At 45.5% G+C, this 20,244-nt stretch overlaps 1 protein-coding gene across 6 annotated transcripts in view; it reads left to right on the top strand.

Annotated features, from left to right (window-relative positions):
* osbpl8 (oxysterol binding protein-like 8) overlaps positions 1 to 20,244 on the top strand; it is a 90,476-nt gene that overhangs the window by 27,606 nt on the left and 42,626 nt on the right. For 3 of the 6 annotated variants that reach the window (XM_031582797.2, XM_012815473.3, XM_012815475.3), the window contains 2 exons: positions 14,668 to 14,704; positions 20,062 to 20,205. In XM_031582797.2, coding sequence (XP_031438657.1) covers positions 14,668 to 14,704; positions 20,062 to 20,205 — 181 coding nt within the window. Of the gene's footprint in view, positions 1 to 1,585; positions 1,679 to 14,667; positions 14,705 to 18,244; positions 18,279 to 20,061; positions 20,206 to 20,244 lie in introns of those variants that run through there. The other 3 variants (XM_031582800.2, XM_031582798.2, XM_012815476.3) reach the window with 3 other exon arrangements.

Here is a 20,244-nt window from a genome sequence, read left to right as displayed (position 1 = left end):
CATTTCTTTCATTAAGTGAGGACAATTTTAACGAAAGATCATTTGTTCTTGTTTGGTGTGACATTTGGCAATATGTTTTAGTCAGGAAAGGATATGAGCATGTGTTTTAATTTGTTGTTGAGAATGTGACCTAACCACCTGCTCTACAGCTGGTGGGAAGTAGGGAGAAAAAGGTGTGTGTGTGTTGGTTAGATAGGGAGACAGTCTGATGGCGGGAGAAATGAGCCCTTGAAGGAGAGTAAACAGTTTTGTTTAACAGCAAAGCCATTAGTCAGTATCACATTTCTCACACAGTCTGACTCATACACACACACACACACTGACACACACACAAAGCATATCTCGCGGGACATGCCCTTGCTTTCATTGCTCCATCCTTATTTCCCAATGTGCTAATTTGCTTGATTGAGAAATCAAGTTGCCGGCAGGCACCCGACCCAAGATCCTCCAACCCCCCCCAAACGGCACAAATAGACCGACCCCGGCGTCTTCCTCACAGACCCAGTCAGTAGCTGCCAAGGCCACACACACACACACACACACACACACACACACACACACACACACGCTCTTACTTCCCTTTGACGAAGTGAGACTCACTCACTCACTCGGTGTGAAAGGACACGCTAAAAGCCTCTCGCTCCAAACCGGAGAGCAGAGAGTCGTGCGTTCGCTCCACCAAGCATTGGACCAGAGTCGGCCATTTGCAAGGCAAGCGGAGCCTTCCCGGGGGCGCTGGTGCTCTTGTAGCCATGTCTTAGGAGGGTGGGCCAGTCCAGGCTGGTGCACTTGGAGCCATGTCTCAGGAGGGTGGGCCGGTCCAGGCTGTCTTGCACGGCTGCAGCGTGGACTCTGTTTGCGCTGGGTCAGGCATGTGGTTCAGTAGGTATCTACTGCTGTGAGTTCATGCCAAAGAGTGAGGGACAAAAGGAGAGAATGAGAGAGAAACAGATAGATAGAGAGAAAGAGAGAATATTGATCAGTCGGATGTGGGATTGCTTCTTAGTCATGACGCCCTGTTCTTCTGTCAGTCATAAATGGCTAGAGATGGAGACGGAGGAAGAGAGGAATGCAATGTAATGATGAAACGGATGTTTCTGGAGACGTGTGCGCGAGTTTGGTCGTGTCTTCAGCAGGCTTGTTCCCTCGTGTTTGTTTTTCCGTGATGACGGGAAATTATGCCATTTGTCCGGCCCACTGGTGCAGAAGAGGTGGAATTAAACACACACACACACACACGCACACACACTCTCACACACACACACACAAACAGAAAAGACTAGGGAGGACTGGAGTGGCCAGAGGAGAGAAGAAAGGAGGGGCTGTGCTGGAGAGAAAGAGTGAGCGACAAAGAGAACAGAACGAGAGAGAGACAGAGAGAACTACTCGCTGGGGCAGCAGGATAGCACGTGTGTGTGTGTGTGTGTGTGTGTGTGTGTGTGTGTGTGTGTGTGTGTGTGTGAGACTGACTGAGGGAGGGGACTCGTGCTCTCCAGCACACACAGTCGCTTCCCCCTCCCCTCCTCCCTGGCTGTCTCTCCCGCCCCCTCCCTCCCTCCCTCTCTCTCTCTCTTGTGTGTGAGCTCAGTTGCTCAGTGTTGTCATACTAGCCACATCAGCAGCAGTAGCAGCAGCAACAGAAGCAGCAGTGGTGGCAGTCACAGGCAGCCCGCGTGAGGTAACAGTTCACTTCGTTGCTTTCCTTCCTTCCTTCCTCCCTCCCTCCCCCCCTTTCTCCGTCCTCCATCCTCTCTCCTGTCTTTCTCTCCTTCTTACTGAGGCGAGAGGCCCTGGCGGGTGTGGGCTCATGTGGCAGTCGTAGCTGGAACGGCGTGAAGGCAGTGGAACTTGTGCCTGTTTTCTTAGCTGACGTGGGAATGGCCGTCTGTTGGCTGGCTGGTTTGTTTGTTGCTGAAGTTGTCGTGTGAGCGGTTGGTGGAATGACTGGGCTACTGAAGGCCCTGTAAATGGTGGAAGTGTTCTCTCTGCTCTCTCTGTCTTTCATACATAAACGGCCTGTCGTCTCAGTAGGGTGGATGTGTGTGTGTGTGTGTGTGGGCAGGGGGGCAGTGATGTAACAGATTGTCTTGCCATGGAGTGGCTGTTCCACAGTAGTGGGACAGCTGAGGGCTATTCTCTGTCTGGCGTTGGGGGAGAAACAGAGATTATAGTGGGAGTCATAGGAGGCTGTGAGAGTGAGGGAGAGAGAAACAGAGAGAAGGAAAGAGAGACAGAGAGAAGGAGAGAGAGACAGAGAGAAGGAGAGGGAGACAGAGATAAGGACAGAGAGACAAAGAGAAGGAGAGAGAGACAAAGAGAAGGAGAGAGAGACAGAGAGAAGGAGAGAGAGGTTACTGTTGACCTCTTTTGGCTGGTAGGGGGCTTGTCAAGCCCAGCTGCCTGTTAGCTCCTCTTCTCCATCTCAGGAGAGCCTCTAACTGCTCTCTCTGTTATTCTGGAAACATCCGGAAGAGCAGGTAGGCTATGTCTTCCTGTATCAGGATGATAGACTCTGACGATAGACCATCCCTGAGACAGTGTAAACAAGTAAATATGTTCACCATAGACACTTACAATTCATGTACACCTGTATTTTATGTGTGAATATTTCATTTTCAGTGAGTGTAGGCATATCCTATCAGTGTGTGTGTGTGTGTGTGTGTGTGTGTGTGTGTGTGTGACAGCTTTGGGACTGAAGCAGCTGATCCTGGTGTGTGGGTTATCAGTTTTTTGTATTGAGTCGCCCTGAGTGGACAGATTGATTTTTTTCCAACAAGAGACCCAACTCGTGTCTCCCTTTGGCTAACTCTCAGTGTAGGTGTGTGTGTCTGTGTGTCTGTGTGTCTGTGTTTGTGTCTGTGTCTGTGTGTGTCAGATTTTTCACAGCCACTTTGTAATGCGTCTCTGGATTGGGTGACATCATGCTATGGTCACACACACACACACACACACACACACACACACACACACACACACACACTCTCTCACTCCACCTGGGCAGCGTCTCATTGGTGAGAGACATCATCACACCACACTGCTACACTGTCGCTGTATGCCTCAAATATGCCCTGTAATTAGATTTGGACGTCGTGCTCGGGAATGGCTGACAAACATGCCACCGGTCGCCAGGCGCTTTGGAGCAGCTCGTGGACAGCATCTGTCCTGTCCTCATGCTGTTTACTGTTGACCCTCGTTTGGACTCAGTACAGTCTCAGGGTTGGAAGTCTGCTTTAATGACCGCAGGTCTGAACAGCTGTGTTACCCGGCTTTGGTGACAAGGGACGTATAATAAACTCTGACTTTACTAAATGAACAGGCTGACTATAAAACTGTAGACACCTTTATCCAAATCAACTGACAGTATAGTTCACAGATAGGCCTACATTTCTCCCATCATTGTGTGTTTCCTAGGTAGAGAGCCCATGACCTTGGTGGTGTTAGTGGCTTGTTGCAGCAGAGGTTGATGTTGTGAGTGTCTTTCTCCAACAGTCGAGTTGCAGGGACACTACGCAGTAGTCTTTTGTTGGAATATACCTTACCTTCTTTGGACATCGCAATTTAGGCTAAATGTACGATGCGGTCTGAATGAGACTGTTTGTGTTCTGTGTCTTCCTCAAGAGCGCCGTCTGAAGCATTTAACATCGAGAATGTCACCACACCAAACCACACGAAAGATGGGTGTATGTGTATGTATGTATGTATGTATGTATGTATGTGGGTGTGAGTGCGTGGATGTGAGAGAGGCCAAAGGAGTGTGCAAATGGTTGATTGACTTTTGCTTCCTGTTATGTTGATGCTGATACACCCATACACAGACTCTCAGAATAACACACGCAGAATGACGTACTGATACATTTAAAGACTGAAGTGGATGTAAACAATGTGGGTACTGTATTTCCATGGAGACCCAAATGGTTTTGCAAGCCACATTTAACAAAGAGCTTCGTGTGTGTGTGTGTGTGTGTGTGTGTGTGTGTGTGTGTGTGTGTGTGTGTGTGTGTGTGTGTGTGTGTGTGTGTGTGTGTGTGTGTGTGTGTGTGTGTGTGTGTGTGTGTGTGTGTGTGTGTGTGTGTGTGTGTGTGTGTGTGTGTGTGTGTGTGTGTTGAACAGGAAACTTGTGGTCCAGTGTTAATGTCAAACCGCGGGGCCTGTGAAACGGCTTAATGCGTCCATTCGCATCTCTTATTGCGGTCTCCATTTGTTTTTATGGCCCCCATCACTCGGATAAATAGGTCTGTTCCCCTACTGGTTACCCTGGTTTCTTACGTCACTCTCTTGTTTATAGCGGTCATTTCCTCGCACTTTCCTCTCTCTTTTCTCTCGTTTTTTACCCCCTCTCTGTCTCTCTTTCTCTCAGCCTCCTCCATTAACCTCTATCTTTATCTCGGTCACTCTGTCTACTCGATTCATTCCCTCACTCTATAAAGCTGGGTGGAGTCTTTATTCTCATTTATACCAGTCTTTCCTGCTTGAGTGTGTGTGTGTGTGTGTGTGTGTGTGTGTGTGTGTGTGTGTGTGTGCGTGTGCGCGCATGTGTGTATGTGTGTATGAGTAACATGTAGAGAATTGTGTGTGTGTGTGTGTGTGTGTATGTGTGTATGAGTAACATGTAGAGAGCTTGTGTGTGTGTGTATGGGAGGGAGATGGACAGAGTGAGTGTGTGTGCACGTCAGCTTCAGCTGCTATCATCTGCAGGCGATGTGTTGAGCGAGTGCCAGACCCAGGGGAAGCACCGAAACATTACCCTCTCCTGAGAGGGACACTGTATAGCGGCCGAAGGACCCCTGCTGCGACCTGGCCCCCCTCACCGAACCCCCTCACCTCTGCCTCCTCTCCCCCCCCCCCCCCCCCCCGGCAACCCGAAACCACCCCACTGCCATGACGACATCCTATGACCCCCACAACCATTTCTGGAATCTATAAACATACGGCGTGGCCTCCGTCACAGCAAGTCCTGGAAGAGATAGACAAACGGATTGTTTGGCAGGTTAGCAGAAGGGGACACACACACACAGTGGTCGAGGAGTAACTGATTGAGACGCACAATGTGACGGTCGCCAGAGAGCCAGGAAAAGCGTGACCTGCTTCCTGATTGACTCGGCACACTTCCTGTATGTGTCTTCCTGTTTCCTCTCACGGGGCTCAACTGGCAAGCGGGTGTCCCCTGCCTTCACTTCGTGTGAAACTCCTTGCACACGGCACTAGTGAGGGTCCTCTTTCCCCCCGTTACTACAGGGCCAGTATGTCCACACAGGCACACTTCAGGTGCTAGCACAAGCTGCCCCCTGCAGCAGTCAGAGTGGTGTTGGCACTAGAGGCTGGCGGGATGCTAACAGGCAAACCGGCTCTGACAGCTGTGGAGGGAGCGGTACACAGTGTCCTGCTTTGTGTCTGCCCTTTCAGAACACCCCCCTACACACACTCACACACACACACACACACACACACACACACACACACACACACACACACACACACACACACACACACAAACACCTTTTCCGCAATCTTCTCTTTCTCTCTAGTTTTCTCATTACACCTTACACAATCTCTCTCTGTGTCTCTCAATCTCTCTTTCCCTATCTCTCATTGCCACTGCTCGTATCTCTCGTAGCTAATCTCCCAGTGCTAACTGAATCATATTGTGCAGATTAAAATACACACCCACACACCAAAACACACACTTAATGACCCTAGCTCTAACGGCATCATATGGCATGGTCTAAAGCACACACACACACACACGCACACACACACTCCACAATCACACTTATTGTGCCTCCAGGAGCTTGCTCGAGCTAGCTCCTATTTATCTCTGGCCGCCGTCAGAATGTCCTCTCCTGATATGTGAACACCCTGCTTGAGCGGCTGAATGTAATGTACTCTCACTGAGGAACTGTTTTCTTGAGCACAATGCATTATTCAGAGCAGTGACTGGCCTCCCACTGCGCTGCATGGCAGGATCCTCTCTCCTTGCCTCAGCCCTCTGATCTTACAGTGTTGCCTTTTTCGCATGTCTACACGGCGCCTTTGGTACCAACGTGTGTGTGTGTGTGTGTGTGTGTGTGTGTGTGTGTTCTCCCAGTGTTGTGTAGGCTTCTCCTTGGGTTGTTGTTATTTCTGAGTGATGTGGGTCTCTGCATGGCCACTAAATTCCAGTTTACCGGTCAATTCCCACACACACCCCCCCTCTCTCTCTCTCTCTCTCTCTCTCTCTCTCTCTCTCTCTCTCTCTCTCTCTCTCTCTCTCTCTCTCCCTCTCTCTCTCCCTCTCTCCTACCCCCTCAAACGTTTAGGCTTGTCTTAGCTGGTCTGGTCCATGCTGTGCTGCGTTGTGCACTCTGCCATAGTACATCACTTCTGTACCCACATGCCTCCTCAACGGCAAATTGGAAATTGTTTGGTGGAGCTGAGGGGGCTCTTATTGTGTCGAGGTAAACTGTCGGGGTTGCCGTGGTGCTGACCGCATCAGCAGCTCTTGTCCCTCTTCAGCAATTGCACAGGCACTGGGCTTCCATGGCGGTCATTTTGTGCTGACCGCTGTGGGCCCGTGCAATTTGTCCCGCGCTTGATGAAGAAGATTCTTGAGCGCGCTTCTCTCTTCTTCTTTTTTTTTCGCGTTCTTTTTCGGGTCAGCTAGTTGTCCATCTGTGACGGGTCGTGGGTCGTGGCTGGGCTGGAAAAAATGCTTGAACAAACAAAACGGCTGAAAGCGTGAGAGAGAGCGAGAGAGGGTAAGCGTTGTCAGGTATCGTCAGTGTTATAATGTATGAGCAGGATCATTGCTCTGCTGTTTGTGTGTACATCAGCTCTGTCTCTGTTCTCTTTTGTTGCCCTGGTCTGGTAGGCATCACAGAGCCCCCTCCAGAAACGGGTTTGAATGCACCGCAACAGGGGTAGAGTACAGTCAGGTTCAGACTAGAACAGTCCAACATTCATTCATGATGGAGCCCTTTGATACCCCGTGGTCAAGTTCAAAGGCATTTAGCTGCTGCTCACGAGAACACAGGGCTTTACAGGAGAATATCTATGGACTCTTATGTTAAATGTAGTGTCTAAGCTTTTTAGACTGTAAGGCTATAGTCTATTAGGCTGTGTGTGTGTGTGTGTGTGTGTGTGTGTGTGTGTGTGTGTGTGTGTGTGTGTGTGTGTGTGTGTGTGTGTGTGTGTGTGTGTGTGTGTGTGTGTGTGTGTGTGTGTGTGTGTGTGTGTTTCGGGGCGACAGTGGTACAGTAGGTAGAGAAGTCGTTTAGTAATCAGAAGGTTGCTAGTTCGATTCCCTGTCGAAGCGTCCTTGAGCAAGACACTGAACCCCTAATTGCTCCTGATGTGCAGTGTGCCATCAGTGTAAATGTAAAATGTGTATACATTGTAAGTCGCACATATGTAAGTCGCTTTGGATAAAAGCGTCTGCTAAATGTAAATGTAAATGTTTAAACAATGTTCATAGCCACTCTACGCAGTCCCTCTACTCTACCCAGTCTAGTCGGGCGGGAATTCTGATAAACAGAGGAAGCAGAAAGTAAAGCATTCTCAGATGGAGTGCGTCAGTACGGGTCAGCAAATGGCAAGACGGTCTGATGAAGGTGTGGGGAGCATAGGAAGGATCTGAGGACCTATCCTAGTGGCCTCTCTCTCTAACGTCGCCTGATTGGGCAGAACTTCATACAGTCACGCCAGGCCACCAGAGCTTTGGGATGTTTTTCACTAAGGCGCTGTCGGCTGCCCTGTGTCAGGTACTTCCTGTGAGGAGTTAGCCTATTCTCCACACATTCACATAGATTTTCCGCCACATCCTACAGTTATTTTTAATCCTTATGGGTTGGGTACGAGACAATGCGAATAATAGAGTATCTCTCAAAAGTGAAGGTGGTTTGTTTCAAATTGCTTCCTCAATACTGGCATTGCATTGATAGATATGTTTAATGTGGGGTTGTTTTGTGTTGTCTTTATGGTCAAATTTACTTTGGAAATACTTTTTTTTCCCCCAGATGACGAGCAATGAACCCCTTCCTGTCATTAGTCTCCTCTTATCTCCTTTCTCAAGTTTTTGTCTTTGTCACACGTGACTTTCTAATTCTAATTAACCTGGCTGGCTACTCATTTGCTCTGTTAGAAAGTGCTGTATTAAAACCCACTCAGCCATCGTTCCACTACCTGGAAGATAACAACACGCCGTCATGCCCTCTGAGCAAGAAGAGTACTGTGCAAAAGTTTTAGGCAAACATTCTGTCTCAAATAACAAGACACAACTTATCAAATGTCAACATACAAAGTGGAAAAAAAGAAATCAAAGAAATATTTGGCGTGACCTCCCTTTGTCCTCAAAACAGCATCTATTTATACACTTTTTACACGTTTCAAGGAACTTGCCACGGTTCTTCAGGGGATTTAGACTGTCGATTCTTTCTGTCTCTTCAAGTAATCCCAAATTGCACTGGCTTCTGCCAGTTCTGAGCTGACGGCTTTTAGTTTATCAATCTGCAGTGTGCTCTGCTAATCTGTAACTTTCTCTCTTTAGCGGCATATACACATGTCTCACTGAAATACTGCACTATTTAAAAAATATATATATATAAATTAAATATAAAATATGGTATATCCTATTGACATGCTAATGCTAATAACGATAGAAAATAACTATCTAAGACAAATGTTTTGTGAAACGATTAAAGTGCCTAAAACATGTCAAATGTAACATGTAAAATGAAGCTGGGTGGATGTGCTCTGTTTATACGACAATGAGCAAAGTAAAAAAATAAATAAAAACAGTTTGTCTTTGTATAACAACTTGTTTATACTTACTAAACCACCCAAATCAATTGTTGGATTTTTCTTTTTTCTTTTTTCTGGATGGCGGGTCATCAACTTAGTAAGAGGGTATGAGTAAGGTTTGCATGTTTCATATCAGTGGCCTCACACAAGTTGACATGAATCTTGGACTGTTCCGGATGCTCTGGGATAGCCTCAGGCTTGCAGCTTCTAGTGACAAGGGACCTTTTCTGTTCCATCAAATAGGCCTAGCTGTTCTCTTTAGCACACTACAGACGTTCTAATTGTCTGTGTCTGTGCGCATGTAGTTCTTGTAGAGGAAGAGATTCGCAGAGAGTGCAGTATTTCCTTTGTTTTATATGTGTGTTTGCTACTTGTGATGTCTTCCCATTTTATTTTCAGAGTACGGAAATTCACCATTACACAATCTGTGTGAGGGTGTGGGTGTGAAAGAGAGGGAGAGAGAGAAAGAGAGAAAGGGAGAAGGAAGAGAAGAGTAAGGAAAGTAATGCATCTCAGAGTTTTTTGGGGGGGGCAGTAATTTGGCTGATGAAAGTGAACAAAACGGACTAAGCCTCTCTCTCTTCCCCCAAACACACACACACACACACACACACACACACACACACACACACACACACACACACACACACACAAACCCCTCCACGTAGGTAAGGAGATTACAGAAGGAGGATTTGGAGATGGACCAAATGGAACCCCCCACCCCCACCCCCACCACCTCTCACCCTCCTTTACCCAGTTCACAGAGTAAGACACCCAATCACAATACAGATATAAAAACACACATCACATATCAAGTCCCATCGTGTCCCTTTACTGGGTGCCCAATCTCGACATATTGTGAAATCAAAAAGGAAGGGGGGGGGAGAGAGTAGCTTTCTTTATGTGCCTTTCTTTACATGTCCTCCCAGCCTGCCTTCTGTGTATGTGTGTATACGTGCGTGTCATGTGTGTCTCTGTGTGTGTTCTCTATGTATGTCCTTGTCTGAGAGGGCAGATGTAAAGGGAATGGTTCTGGGCACTGTTACGGCGTTGCGGTGTGCAGTGGTGTAACGACTCGTGCCGTGGAGCCTTGGCATGTTTGTGCTCTACGTGCTCCGGCAGCAGGGAGGGAGGAGGATGCGGAGGCACAGTTCACATCCAGCCTTTGAATCGGGGCTCGTTTAACTGACCTAAACGCTTCAGAGTGCTCATGGCATTGTGTATAGGCTGAGCCGGGGCTGAGAGGCACACTTTGTCTTAGGCTCAGAGTTTATAGTATGTCGCCAGAAGTGTGTGTGTGTGTGACTATTTGTCTATACATTGTCACAAACTAGGCCTGTAGCATAAATATTACCAGTATGACTATTTGTGTATTAATTCAATGTAACAAACTAGACCTATAGTCTTCTATAGATATAAGTCATGTCTGACATTCTGATCAGACTTTATGATGGAATGATAGACAAGGGAGTAGGCTCATATTTGAGAGCTCGCTTTTCCTCCCTCTCTCTCTCTCTCTTTCTCCCTCCCTCCCCTACAGCAGACGGTCTGTTCATCTGGATTGTGGCTTATGGCTTAATGGAATTAGTGTTTTGATTGAGCTCATATTGAAAGGATTTTTTTATTACATTGTGGACAGCAGCAGTTTTATAGTAGTAGTAGTAGTAGTGTGTGTGTATGCATGTGGATAGCTCATCTTTTATACTGTTATAATTTGTTCTGCTTGGCTGGACTCACTGCAAAGTAAGGGCTGCTCAAAGTTCGTCACAGTAAAGCAGTTTAACTTTTAACTCATTGCCTCCACTACTTTATTTGACAGCTGGGCTTTAAATTAGGCATATTGCTGACTAATTCCATGTAGTAAAACCTCTGGAGAAGCATAGCCAGACAGCTGTTGCAAACCTAGGCCTCAATCTCACAGTGTGCGTATGATTGTTTTTTTGTGCGTCAGAGAAGAGACCATGCCGTGGGTGACATAACTCCATCAGGCTGTGTGTGTGTGTGTGTGTGTGTAATTGTACAGTGCAGCAGTTTTGATTGACAGCTGTGTCACTTCCAAGCTGCATGTATTGGCCTGGCAATCTCCCTAATGTTCCCTGACTAATGCCGCCCGCCAAAGCTTAGCCTGACTGTGTAGTTTGAATGCTGGAAGTCCCCGTCTAAGTCCGTCCTCCATGTTGCGCGTTCACCTGCGAAGCGTGTTTGTCCTGGTTGGACTCCGACTGTGGGCTTAGCCAGTGCCCACTGCTACTTGGCCTGGCGAGCCCCTAGGAGTGGGTGCCAGTCCAGCGTCTTTGTGCTGCTGCCAGCCACGTTGCTGCCACCTTGCGTGAATGGCGGTTGGCACGGCCTTTGCGGGGGCTGGTGGCGGCGGCGGTGCCTGATGGACAGAATGCTGAGCAGGATCCCTCGGTGTCGGCACACCACAGACGAGAAGGAAAAGACAGGACAGTCTGATCGCAAAAGTGAGAAATCTTGTCACCCTTTAGTTTTAAGTGTGCCTAAAAAAAACGGGTTTGGTTGTAAGGGTGAGAGAGTGTTTGAGAGATTTATTTGTAAATAGAGGTGATATGTGCAAGCTTAGTCTGTCTTTACAGTTTTATTTGTCATTTAGGCCTACATATTTTAAAGAATTCCTGATACCGTGTTTTCCAGACTATTAACCACTGTTTATACATTGATTTTGCAAACTTTCTGCAGCCCCGCGGTTAATACTCGGGTGCAGCCTATAAATGGGAATGGATTTCTTTGCCTCAAAGTTATTAACATGCACAGTAAATTTGCCAGTGTGGGTTTCTCTCTCTTTCTCTTTCTCTCCCTATCACATTAATCCCACATGAATCCCGTTAATGTATCAGGTGAAAACAACATGGGATAGAGAACAAACTGTTTTGAACAGAATTCTACAGAGCTTGAACCGCAGTGAGAGGTTTAACACATAAGAGGTCTCATGCCAGTTAACCTAGCTATCTCTAGCTTAGGGAATCATGTTAACAGTTGGTAGTTGCTATCGTGTGTAATATGAACTTATGTTAATATAAAGGGAATATGAACTTAACTTGATAAAAAGCTGACCCGGCAGCCTGAGGGTTTGTGCCTTTTCTTATTATAATTTTATAAGTTAAATTCAGGAAACTGTAACATCAGCTAGATAACTAGTTATCATTTCATGCAAATATAACTCTGCCATTTAAACCGTTTAAGGTCATTTAAAAGTTTCCTTAGCCTTAGTGTCAGAAGATTGTCGCTTATGGTAGCCTACTAGGTCGCCAGGGGATCGAGTAATGATTCGACGTAAACGTTTAGCATTTATTCCCATTTAACACCACAACACTAAATAAACACTTAATAAATGGTTTTCACTGTGAGTGGGAATGAAGAGAGTGAGAGGTAGCCTATAATTGTGTGTGTGTGCGTGTGGGGAAGGAGTATAGTATTTTTTCTTGAAATGCCCATCCCAACTTTTAAATGGTTAGTAGCACTCTCACCACAACTACATGGTATTGCCTTTTATGTGACACGATGGCGTAATGTTGAATAAACTGCAGGTAATACACAAGTGCGGTCAATAAACAGGTTTATGTAATTTTGTAAAATTACGTAAAATACTGTAATGTGGTTAATATACAGTGCGGTTCCTGTCTGGAATATACGGCATCATATTTCATTCTGAAGTCTGTTACATAAATACATTCAAGATATTCTAATATGTTGTTTTTTTCCCCATCCTCATTTTCTCATTCCCAATTATTGTAAACTACTATATTCTGTCAGGAACATACTTCTGTACAACACTATTTTCAATACTGTTCGTATTCTAAAGACCTTCTTGTGATTAACCATAATTACCCGAGCAATCTCTGTATCTGTGCGGGTCGTGTCTCTCTTGTGCTTTCTCCGTCTTTCTCTCCGCTTTTAATCTGGGCTGTCGATCTATTCATCTGAACGTTGGCCAAATGGCAGCTGTGCATCTGCTCCCACCAGACACAGACGATGCCCTTGAACTGCCTCCGCCTCGCTCTGAGACACTTGTCCGGAAGCCCGTCTGCCATGTTGATCACATGCCTCACGCCGCTTGCTTGCCTTCTTCAAGTGGCTCTCGCCCCGCATTGTAAGGCACCGGCCATGGTGGCCTGGTGAAGGTGTGTGTGGCCTCACCTGTGCATTGGCAAGTTGGGTGTGGGGGGGGGGGGGGTGTTATGTCATTTTGGTCCTTGTGTGATCCAGGACGTTTTTGGCAGGAGGGGCCACTCTTGAGGAGGGTGCGGAGCAGAGCAGTCTGGGACAATGGTGCAGTGAAGGATGCTTACGGTTTAATCTGGCGAGAAGTTGCAGAGCCGAAGAAGCCAGGCAGCGCCTCGCTTCTGGAGAAAGAGGCAGGGATCAAGCTGCGACACACTTTCCCAAAAGCTGAAAAGCACTGGAGAATACAAGGAGCTGGAATATTGATGGGCCTCTATTATTTGATTTGTCTGTTGTTGTTATCGTTATGCAACTCCACTTAGAATGATAGATGTTATCATAAGGCGCCTTTAACGTGGCTCATGTATCATCAGTTTGACTGATTTTGCAACTCGTGGAGCGACTTGCGACTGTGCATTTTTCTCGGCAAGTTCACTGTGCAATTCCCCACTAGCCTCAAGTCTCCATATTGTTTTTTTCTGCTGGAGGTTTATGGATGGTTTATAGGCAGGATGTGGCGAGGTTGTCCCCCCTCTTTGATATTGCTTTAAGCCCATTATGCTGAACTGGTGCTGCTATTTTGAGACCAGCTGTTTTTCACGGACAATTTAAAGCCAAACAATTTAAACGGGATTGTCACATACCCTAATATGAGACAGCAAGCCGGGCTGTCTGTCAGGTTTAATCAAATTGAAAAGCCAATCTAGCGCATGCCGTTTTAAAGCTTTATTAATCAAACGATAACCCAGACGACCTCCTCGTAATCAGCTTTCTCTCACGGGGGGCTGTGTGTTCAAAGCATATTGGGAATAAAACCAGGAGGAGGGGCTCTTAAAGAGGTGGAACAACCAATGGGGTTCCGCTGCTCGTTGGGCAGGTGTCACTGCCTGTAAGAGTTATTCTCAGGGTAGCTTCAGCAGGGATACACCCCTTCCTTTTCTTTCCATTTCCTGCAATAGTACTTTCTCTTTACCCCTCTCATTATTTGTCACATTCTTTTGTGTCAGGTAGCACATTCCTATAGCACCACAGACACACACACACACCCTCACTCACGTTCTTTTGTGTCAGGTAGCACATCCCTATAGCACCGGTTGACCTCACCTTCACCCCCCTAACCTCTTCCCTGGGCACCTGTAATCTCATTTAATCCGTCTGTCCGGAGTGGGTGACGGTCGGGGGGTCTGGCCTGGTGCGCTTGTTGTCGTTGTTGTTGTTGTTGTGTCTGTCTACCATGTTTATACCAACCTCCTTTTGTGTTTTGTATCGTGGCATCTTAAGCCTGTCCCCTGTGCCTGGCGCACCATGGTCTGGCGCCGACAACCCTTTCTTGTTATGTTATTGTTATTGTTATTGTTGCTGTTGTTGTTGTTGTTTGTGGGTGCCTTTTATGATTTTCTTTTTGTTTTTGTTGTTTTATTGTTGTTTGTTAGTTGGACTAATGCTTCTGTTCTTTTTTTTTTTGTCTTCCTTTTTTCTTTTGTCCTGTCCTGTTTCTTGTTGTCTGCTGCCACCACCACCACCACCACCACCAACACCAACCCCACTACGACAATGACTCTACCAACCAACCCACCAATCAACTTCTGTCTCTGTGTGTGTGTGTGTGTGTCTCCATTTGGCTGGATGTTGTGTGTGTGTGTGTGTGTGTCCTGTGTGTGTGTGTGTGTGTGTGTGTGTGTGTTGTTGCACCTGTCCACCCTCCTATAGCATCATGCAGAGATCAAAGAACCCCCTGGCAGCTCAGGTAAGGTGCTAATCTGTGTGTGTATGTGTCTGTGTGTAGAGAGGGACAGACAGGTATGCCCTCAGCTGAAAGGGCACTTTTTCAGAACCATCTGTGGGCAGCCTCTTCAAACACTTTTGTGTGTGTGTGTGTGTGTGTGTGTTTGTATGAGTGTGTGTGCGCGTGGGTGGGTGTGTGTGGGATGGTGGCAGTGGTGAGTTGGGGACTTTTTAATGAAGCCTATATATATCCTGTGAGTGGACAGGTCAGGGTCACAGTGGTGAAGCCATGCGCTCCTCTGTTGAAGCCCTATCTCACCGCTCTGTGACACACAGACAAACACGCAGAACTCAGTCCTAAGAGGAAGTGAGACAAACAGCCCACACGCTTTTTGTGTTCCTCTAAATACTCAGCCCAAACAGTCATATGAATCGGTGCATTAGTATCACAAATATACCGCTTCGAAGGAATCAAGGACACGTTCTTAAGTCTTAAGTCGGCGAGGGTTTACAGAGTTTTCCCTAGGTTTTCAGTAGTGGGGACAATTCATGTATTTTTGTTAAGTATTATTATTTTAATAATAATTTTTAAGAACTTCAAAATTCCACCACCTTTGTCTTTAACTATTGTTGTTACAACTCTCACAAACAATGGACACGACATAACCACTCCTGCCAACTGTCTTAACGGAATTATACGTGCATACACTCAGAGTAGAGAGTGCCAGTTTGAAGCGCCTCTGTTTTTTATCGGTGCAGATAACTCTTACTGTAGTTGTTATGTTAATTTAGCTCCGAAGCTCATTCGGCTTTGGGCGACACTTGGGCGCTGTGCCTAAGCCTTTTCTATGGCAGGGAAATCCCAGTTTTATGGGGTTGTAGCGTGTATGCAAGCGATGGGCTGTGGTACAAAATCCTGTCAGTATCCAAATTATAGGCCCAGACTTTTTTCAGCGTATTTTCACTGTCTTTCTTTCCAAACCCTCTATCATGGTCAATATAAATGGTGGCCATGTATACTTCATGTTGGGTTTTTTTCCGGACAGTCAGGGCTATCCAGATTTGCCATCATTTGACATGATACTACTTGTGTAAGGTTTATATTAGCCTTTTCATTTTGAGTCTATTCAATTGTTGTACTTGTACAACAACACTTGTACATGGTCTCAAAAGACAAGAAGGTTTTTAATCTGTAGAAATCAGAACCATGATGGTTGGACACACTATGACACTAAAAATATGTGTCTATGTATATTTATAGTAAAATAGTGTATATTGTTTGCAGAGATGGAAGCAATCTGTGACGGCTAAAATAGCATGTCATTTCCAAACCGTATTACTTCACAGTAGTTCATTGCACAGGCTACACACACGCCTTAACTCAAACAGACTCCAGACTCACACACAGAAACACACCCTCTCATATACTCTCATGCTCAACCACACAAACGGACTCGTTCCACAGGAAGTATTGAGAGCAGAATGAGCTGATTGAATGAGTGTGACTGGTGTCATGAGGTCCTGTAGAGGGCTGCTGGTATGGAGGTCTTTAGTGCCAGTAGCTGTGGCAATTTTTCAGTGAGGTTTGGAACCGTTTAAGGAACTAAAGTGAAGAGGAACCACTAGAACAACCAACAAATTATTTAAAGAGTCAGTGATTAGTTGAGAGTGTTCAATAGGTCTATTAAATGGTTTGTTCCAAGTATTGGTTGAAACATAAATCGGCCCTAGTGCAGAGAAGTTCCTCAGTTCCTGAAATAGTGTCTGAATTGCTGAAATGGTTCTTCCGTTGGAAAAGCCTCGGTTATCCTGAAGGGGTAATTTCCAACACCATGCTCTTACCAAATAAGATTACAATAAGTTGTTCTTACCAAGTAAGATTACAAGTTAAGCTAGTCTTTAACTGTAAGTTGTTTGTGTTTTTTTCGCTGACCTTTAAACCCCTGTCTGAAGTCTGAGTAGACCACTGATGATGATGTTTAGGTTGAACTATGACACAGGTTGTCTCTAGAAGAAGAAACAATTGGCTTGAGATTTGTTACAGATTGTCTGTCTTAATTATTCCTACCCATTAGTCTGTGGCAGTGTTAATATTGCGTAAAGTATACTATATTATTACTATAAAGTCTGTTTTAGGTGAGAATCTGTTCCAATGTGTTCTCCTATTGCTGTTATGTGGAGGATATTCAACTGTACTTGTCTCCCCCCCCCCCCAGATGACTCCATAATATTAGTGATATTTCAGTTTGGCTGAGGGCCAGTCACCTTCAAATCTATCTTTTGAAAAGTGAGTTCCTGGTATTCCTAGCCAATCCGGCTATTACACAAGACATTAACATCCGACTTGGTTCATCTTCATTGACCCCAGCTAAAACTGCATGAAACTTGGGCGTTATGATTGATGGCCAACTTGAATTTTTCTGAGCATGTAGCTTCTGTCTCAAGGTCGTGTCTGTTCCCACACTATAGTATTTGGAAGATCAGATCGAATCGCACACAGTATGCTAGAGCGCTTCTGGTGCAGACCCTGGCTATTTCTAGACTGGACCATTACAATGCAATGTCATCAGGCTATGACTGTGAGGCCGTAGCAGATGACTCAGAATGCGGTGGTGTGTTTGGGGATTTTGATCAGTCAAAGAGGACACCAGTAACTCCTCTGGTAGTCAAACTTCGCCGGGTCCCTGCACCTGCTAGAATTGAAATATAATATAATATTATATATATATAAAATATTGCCTATAGGACAGCCACAGGATCGGCAGCAGCTCTATTCAGCTCTATTCAGCTCTATTAATCTCTATTCAGTTCTATTCAGCTCTATTCAGCTCTATTCTCTCTCTCGACCGCTTCACTTCTCCGATGAGTGTCTGTTGTCTTTGCCTTCTCTCAGCAGTCAAGACTCTTTCTGTTCATGGTACCTTGGTGGTGGAATGACCTACCTAGTGCTGTCCGGTCCATCAACAGCCTTGGTCCATTCATAAAGCTTTTAAAAACTAAGAATTGTATTATAACTTTATAGATATAACCATAGTTCTTATAATTATTAGTAATATTGTTATTATTATTTGGACTTAGTTTTACTTTAAATGATACTTGTTTTATTCATTTAATTTCATTATGATTATTACCAACTGCCTTAGACATTCAAAAATGTTTTAAAGCTCAGCATTTGTCTAATTAGTTCATTTGTTTGAGGCATACTTGATAAATATTATAATAGTTTTGTTATTATTAGCATTGTTATTATTAATATTATTTGTATTAATATTGATGGTTTGACTGTAAATGATACTTAATATTGTTTTATGAATTTAATGTAATTATTCTTATTAGGTCTACTTAAAGCAGCAATAAGGAGTTCTGTTCCAAAACTAGCAAGCTAACTACCTAAAGGGCATGCAAAAACCTTGCAAACACCACCAACAGCCCAGTTGACACTGATAGAAGCTTGCCAACACACTAACTGGTGTCTTTGGCAGTCTAGCTGGCAATGTCATGCTGTGTAAGCTTTTCTTCCATTTCTGCAGGGTGTTCCAGCCCGGAACACAGAACTACATAGGGCATATCCTGGATGGCTAGTGGGACAGACACAGGTGTTTATCTGTCCTTCACATGACCATATGTTATCAAAATGAATTTGAGGATGGTAGCAAAACTAGTTGCCTATAAAACCATACCTCAAAAAGTGTCAAATTGTTGCATAGTGTTACTTTAATTTTCGCAATGTTGTTTTTACTGTTTCTTATCTACTGTTTTGTAAGCAGCTTTAGATAAACAAGTCTACTAACCTTAACCTTGATATTACACAAACTTTAAACAGGCTTTCTGGGATATGATTTGTTTAGTGCAGAGAGCACCTTCCCGGAAATGCCCACTCTATCCCAAAGGGAATCTCAGACACTGCATGTATATTTCATACAGGTCTGTGGACAAGGTGATGTGCAAGGCGTTTAAGCCACCACCATAGCAGAAGAAAAGAGAGGGGAGGCACTGGCAGTTATAGTGAATGGAGACTCTTACAATGACAGCGGAATTGCTATAGACGCAAGTGTAGGCCAGACAACAGAAGTGATGCCCTCTTTTAATTTAAAGAGAGCCCCAATATGCAATGTCCCTTGTATAATTTGAATCAGCTGTTAGCGCTTGGTGTGTTTCTGTGTGTGTCCATATATGCATTTTGTAAGTGGTCTTCCACACAAGCTAGTCACAAATCCTGTGTGTACCAGCTCACATGGGCTACAGCATGGGTCTGATGGTTGGGGAACTGTGGGTTTGTTGTCAGACTTTGTGACGATAAGCTAGAGTGTACCAGAAGGTTTATGAACATGCTGCCTTACTGCAGTGCATCCATTACAGCCACATTTGCGTCACTAATAATCTGCTCTCGTCCCTTTTGTTTGGCGATGAAAATGTACATTTGATTCTTACATGAGGTTTGGATTAGTGCGGAGCCCGGTTGTTCTTATTGTCAGCTACATAGTTTCAGAGTATGGCCTATTGTTTTATCCCTGCTGAGCTTCCAGGCAGGTGATTGACTGCAGTTCCTCTCTCTCTCTCTCTCTCTCTCTCTCTCTCTCTCTCTCTCTCTCTCTCTCTCTCTCTCTCTCTTTCTTTCATCTCTCTCCCACTCCCTCCCCCTGACACACGTACACACAAACACCCCCACACAGTCACTTCAGAGGCATTTGTTTGTTTTATTTCCTGTGCGGATTCTGTCATCGCTGTCATGGTTGGATTATTTCTTGGCAGTGCTCGTATTCGTGTGTGTGTGTGTGTGTGTGTGTGTGTGTGTGTGTGTGTGTGTGTGTGTGTGTGTGTGTGTGTGTGTGTGTGTGTGTGTGTGTGTGTGTGTGTGTGTGTGTGTGTGTGTGTGTGTGTGTGTGTGTGTGTGCGCGCGCATGCGTGCAAATGCGCACATTTAATACAGTGACACACACAGATGTAGCATAGCTCCAATCTGCTGCAGGTCTACGACACATGTTGACCAGAGATGGGGGTGGGGGTGGGGTGGGGGGGGGTTAGGGAGATAATCTGATCTGGCTGTGATTTCCAGTGAAAATTGTTTCGTGAACTTTTGAGCCTCCGTCCCATTGAGAAGGGAGGGAAAGCCCGTGTTTGGTTTGGCCAGGCACTGCACAGGAAATTGCCTCTTTGCACCACCAGGGGGTGTGCTGGTAGCAGTAATCAGGCTCTACCAAGAGATTGTTCTGGAAGGCCACCCTAGCATTTCTCATAGCTTTTACTGCTTTTACTTATTGATTCTGTGTGACTTGATTGATTCTGTGTTAATATTTTTTTTTATTTTATAATATATTTTTTTTGCAATTAACATAGAGAAAAGCATTTTTTGACTGTTCCTTCTCTCTTGCCGTACAGCTGCCTTAATGCCTGGTGATGATGCGGTCCTTTTGACCCCGGGGAGGATGAGTCAGCGCCAGGGGAAGGAGGCGGGGCTTCACACGCCCAATCGAGACCTGCTCACAAGCCCCTCCCTCAGTCCTGGGGTCAGCTACAGCCACGGTAAGAGATTCCCCATTTATCTGACATCAGTGAATGACT

The sequence above is a fragment of the Clupea harengus genome, chromosome 16, assembly GCF_900700415.2.
Source record: "Clupea harengus chromosome 16, Ch_v2.0.2, whole genome shotgun sequence".
Classification (NCBI taxonomy): Eukaryota; Metazoa; Chordata; class Actinopteri; order Clupeiformes; family Clupeidae; genus Clupea; species Clupea harengus.
This window is presented reverse-complemented; position numbering and strand designations above follow the sequence as displayed.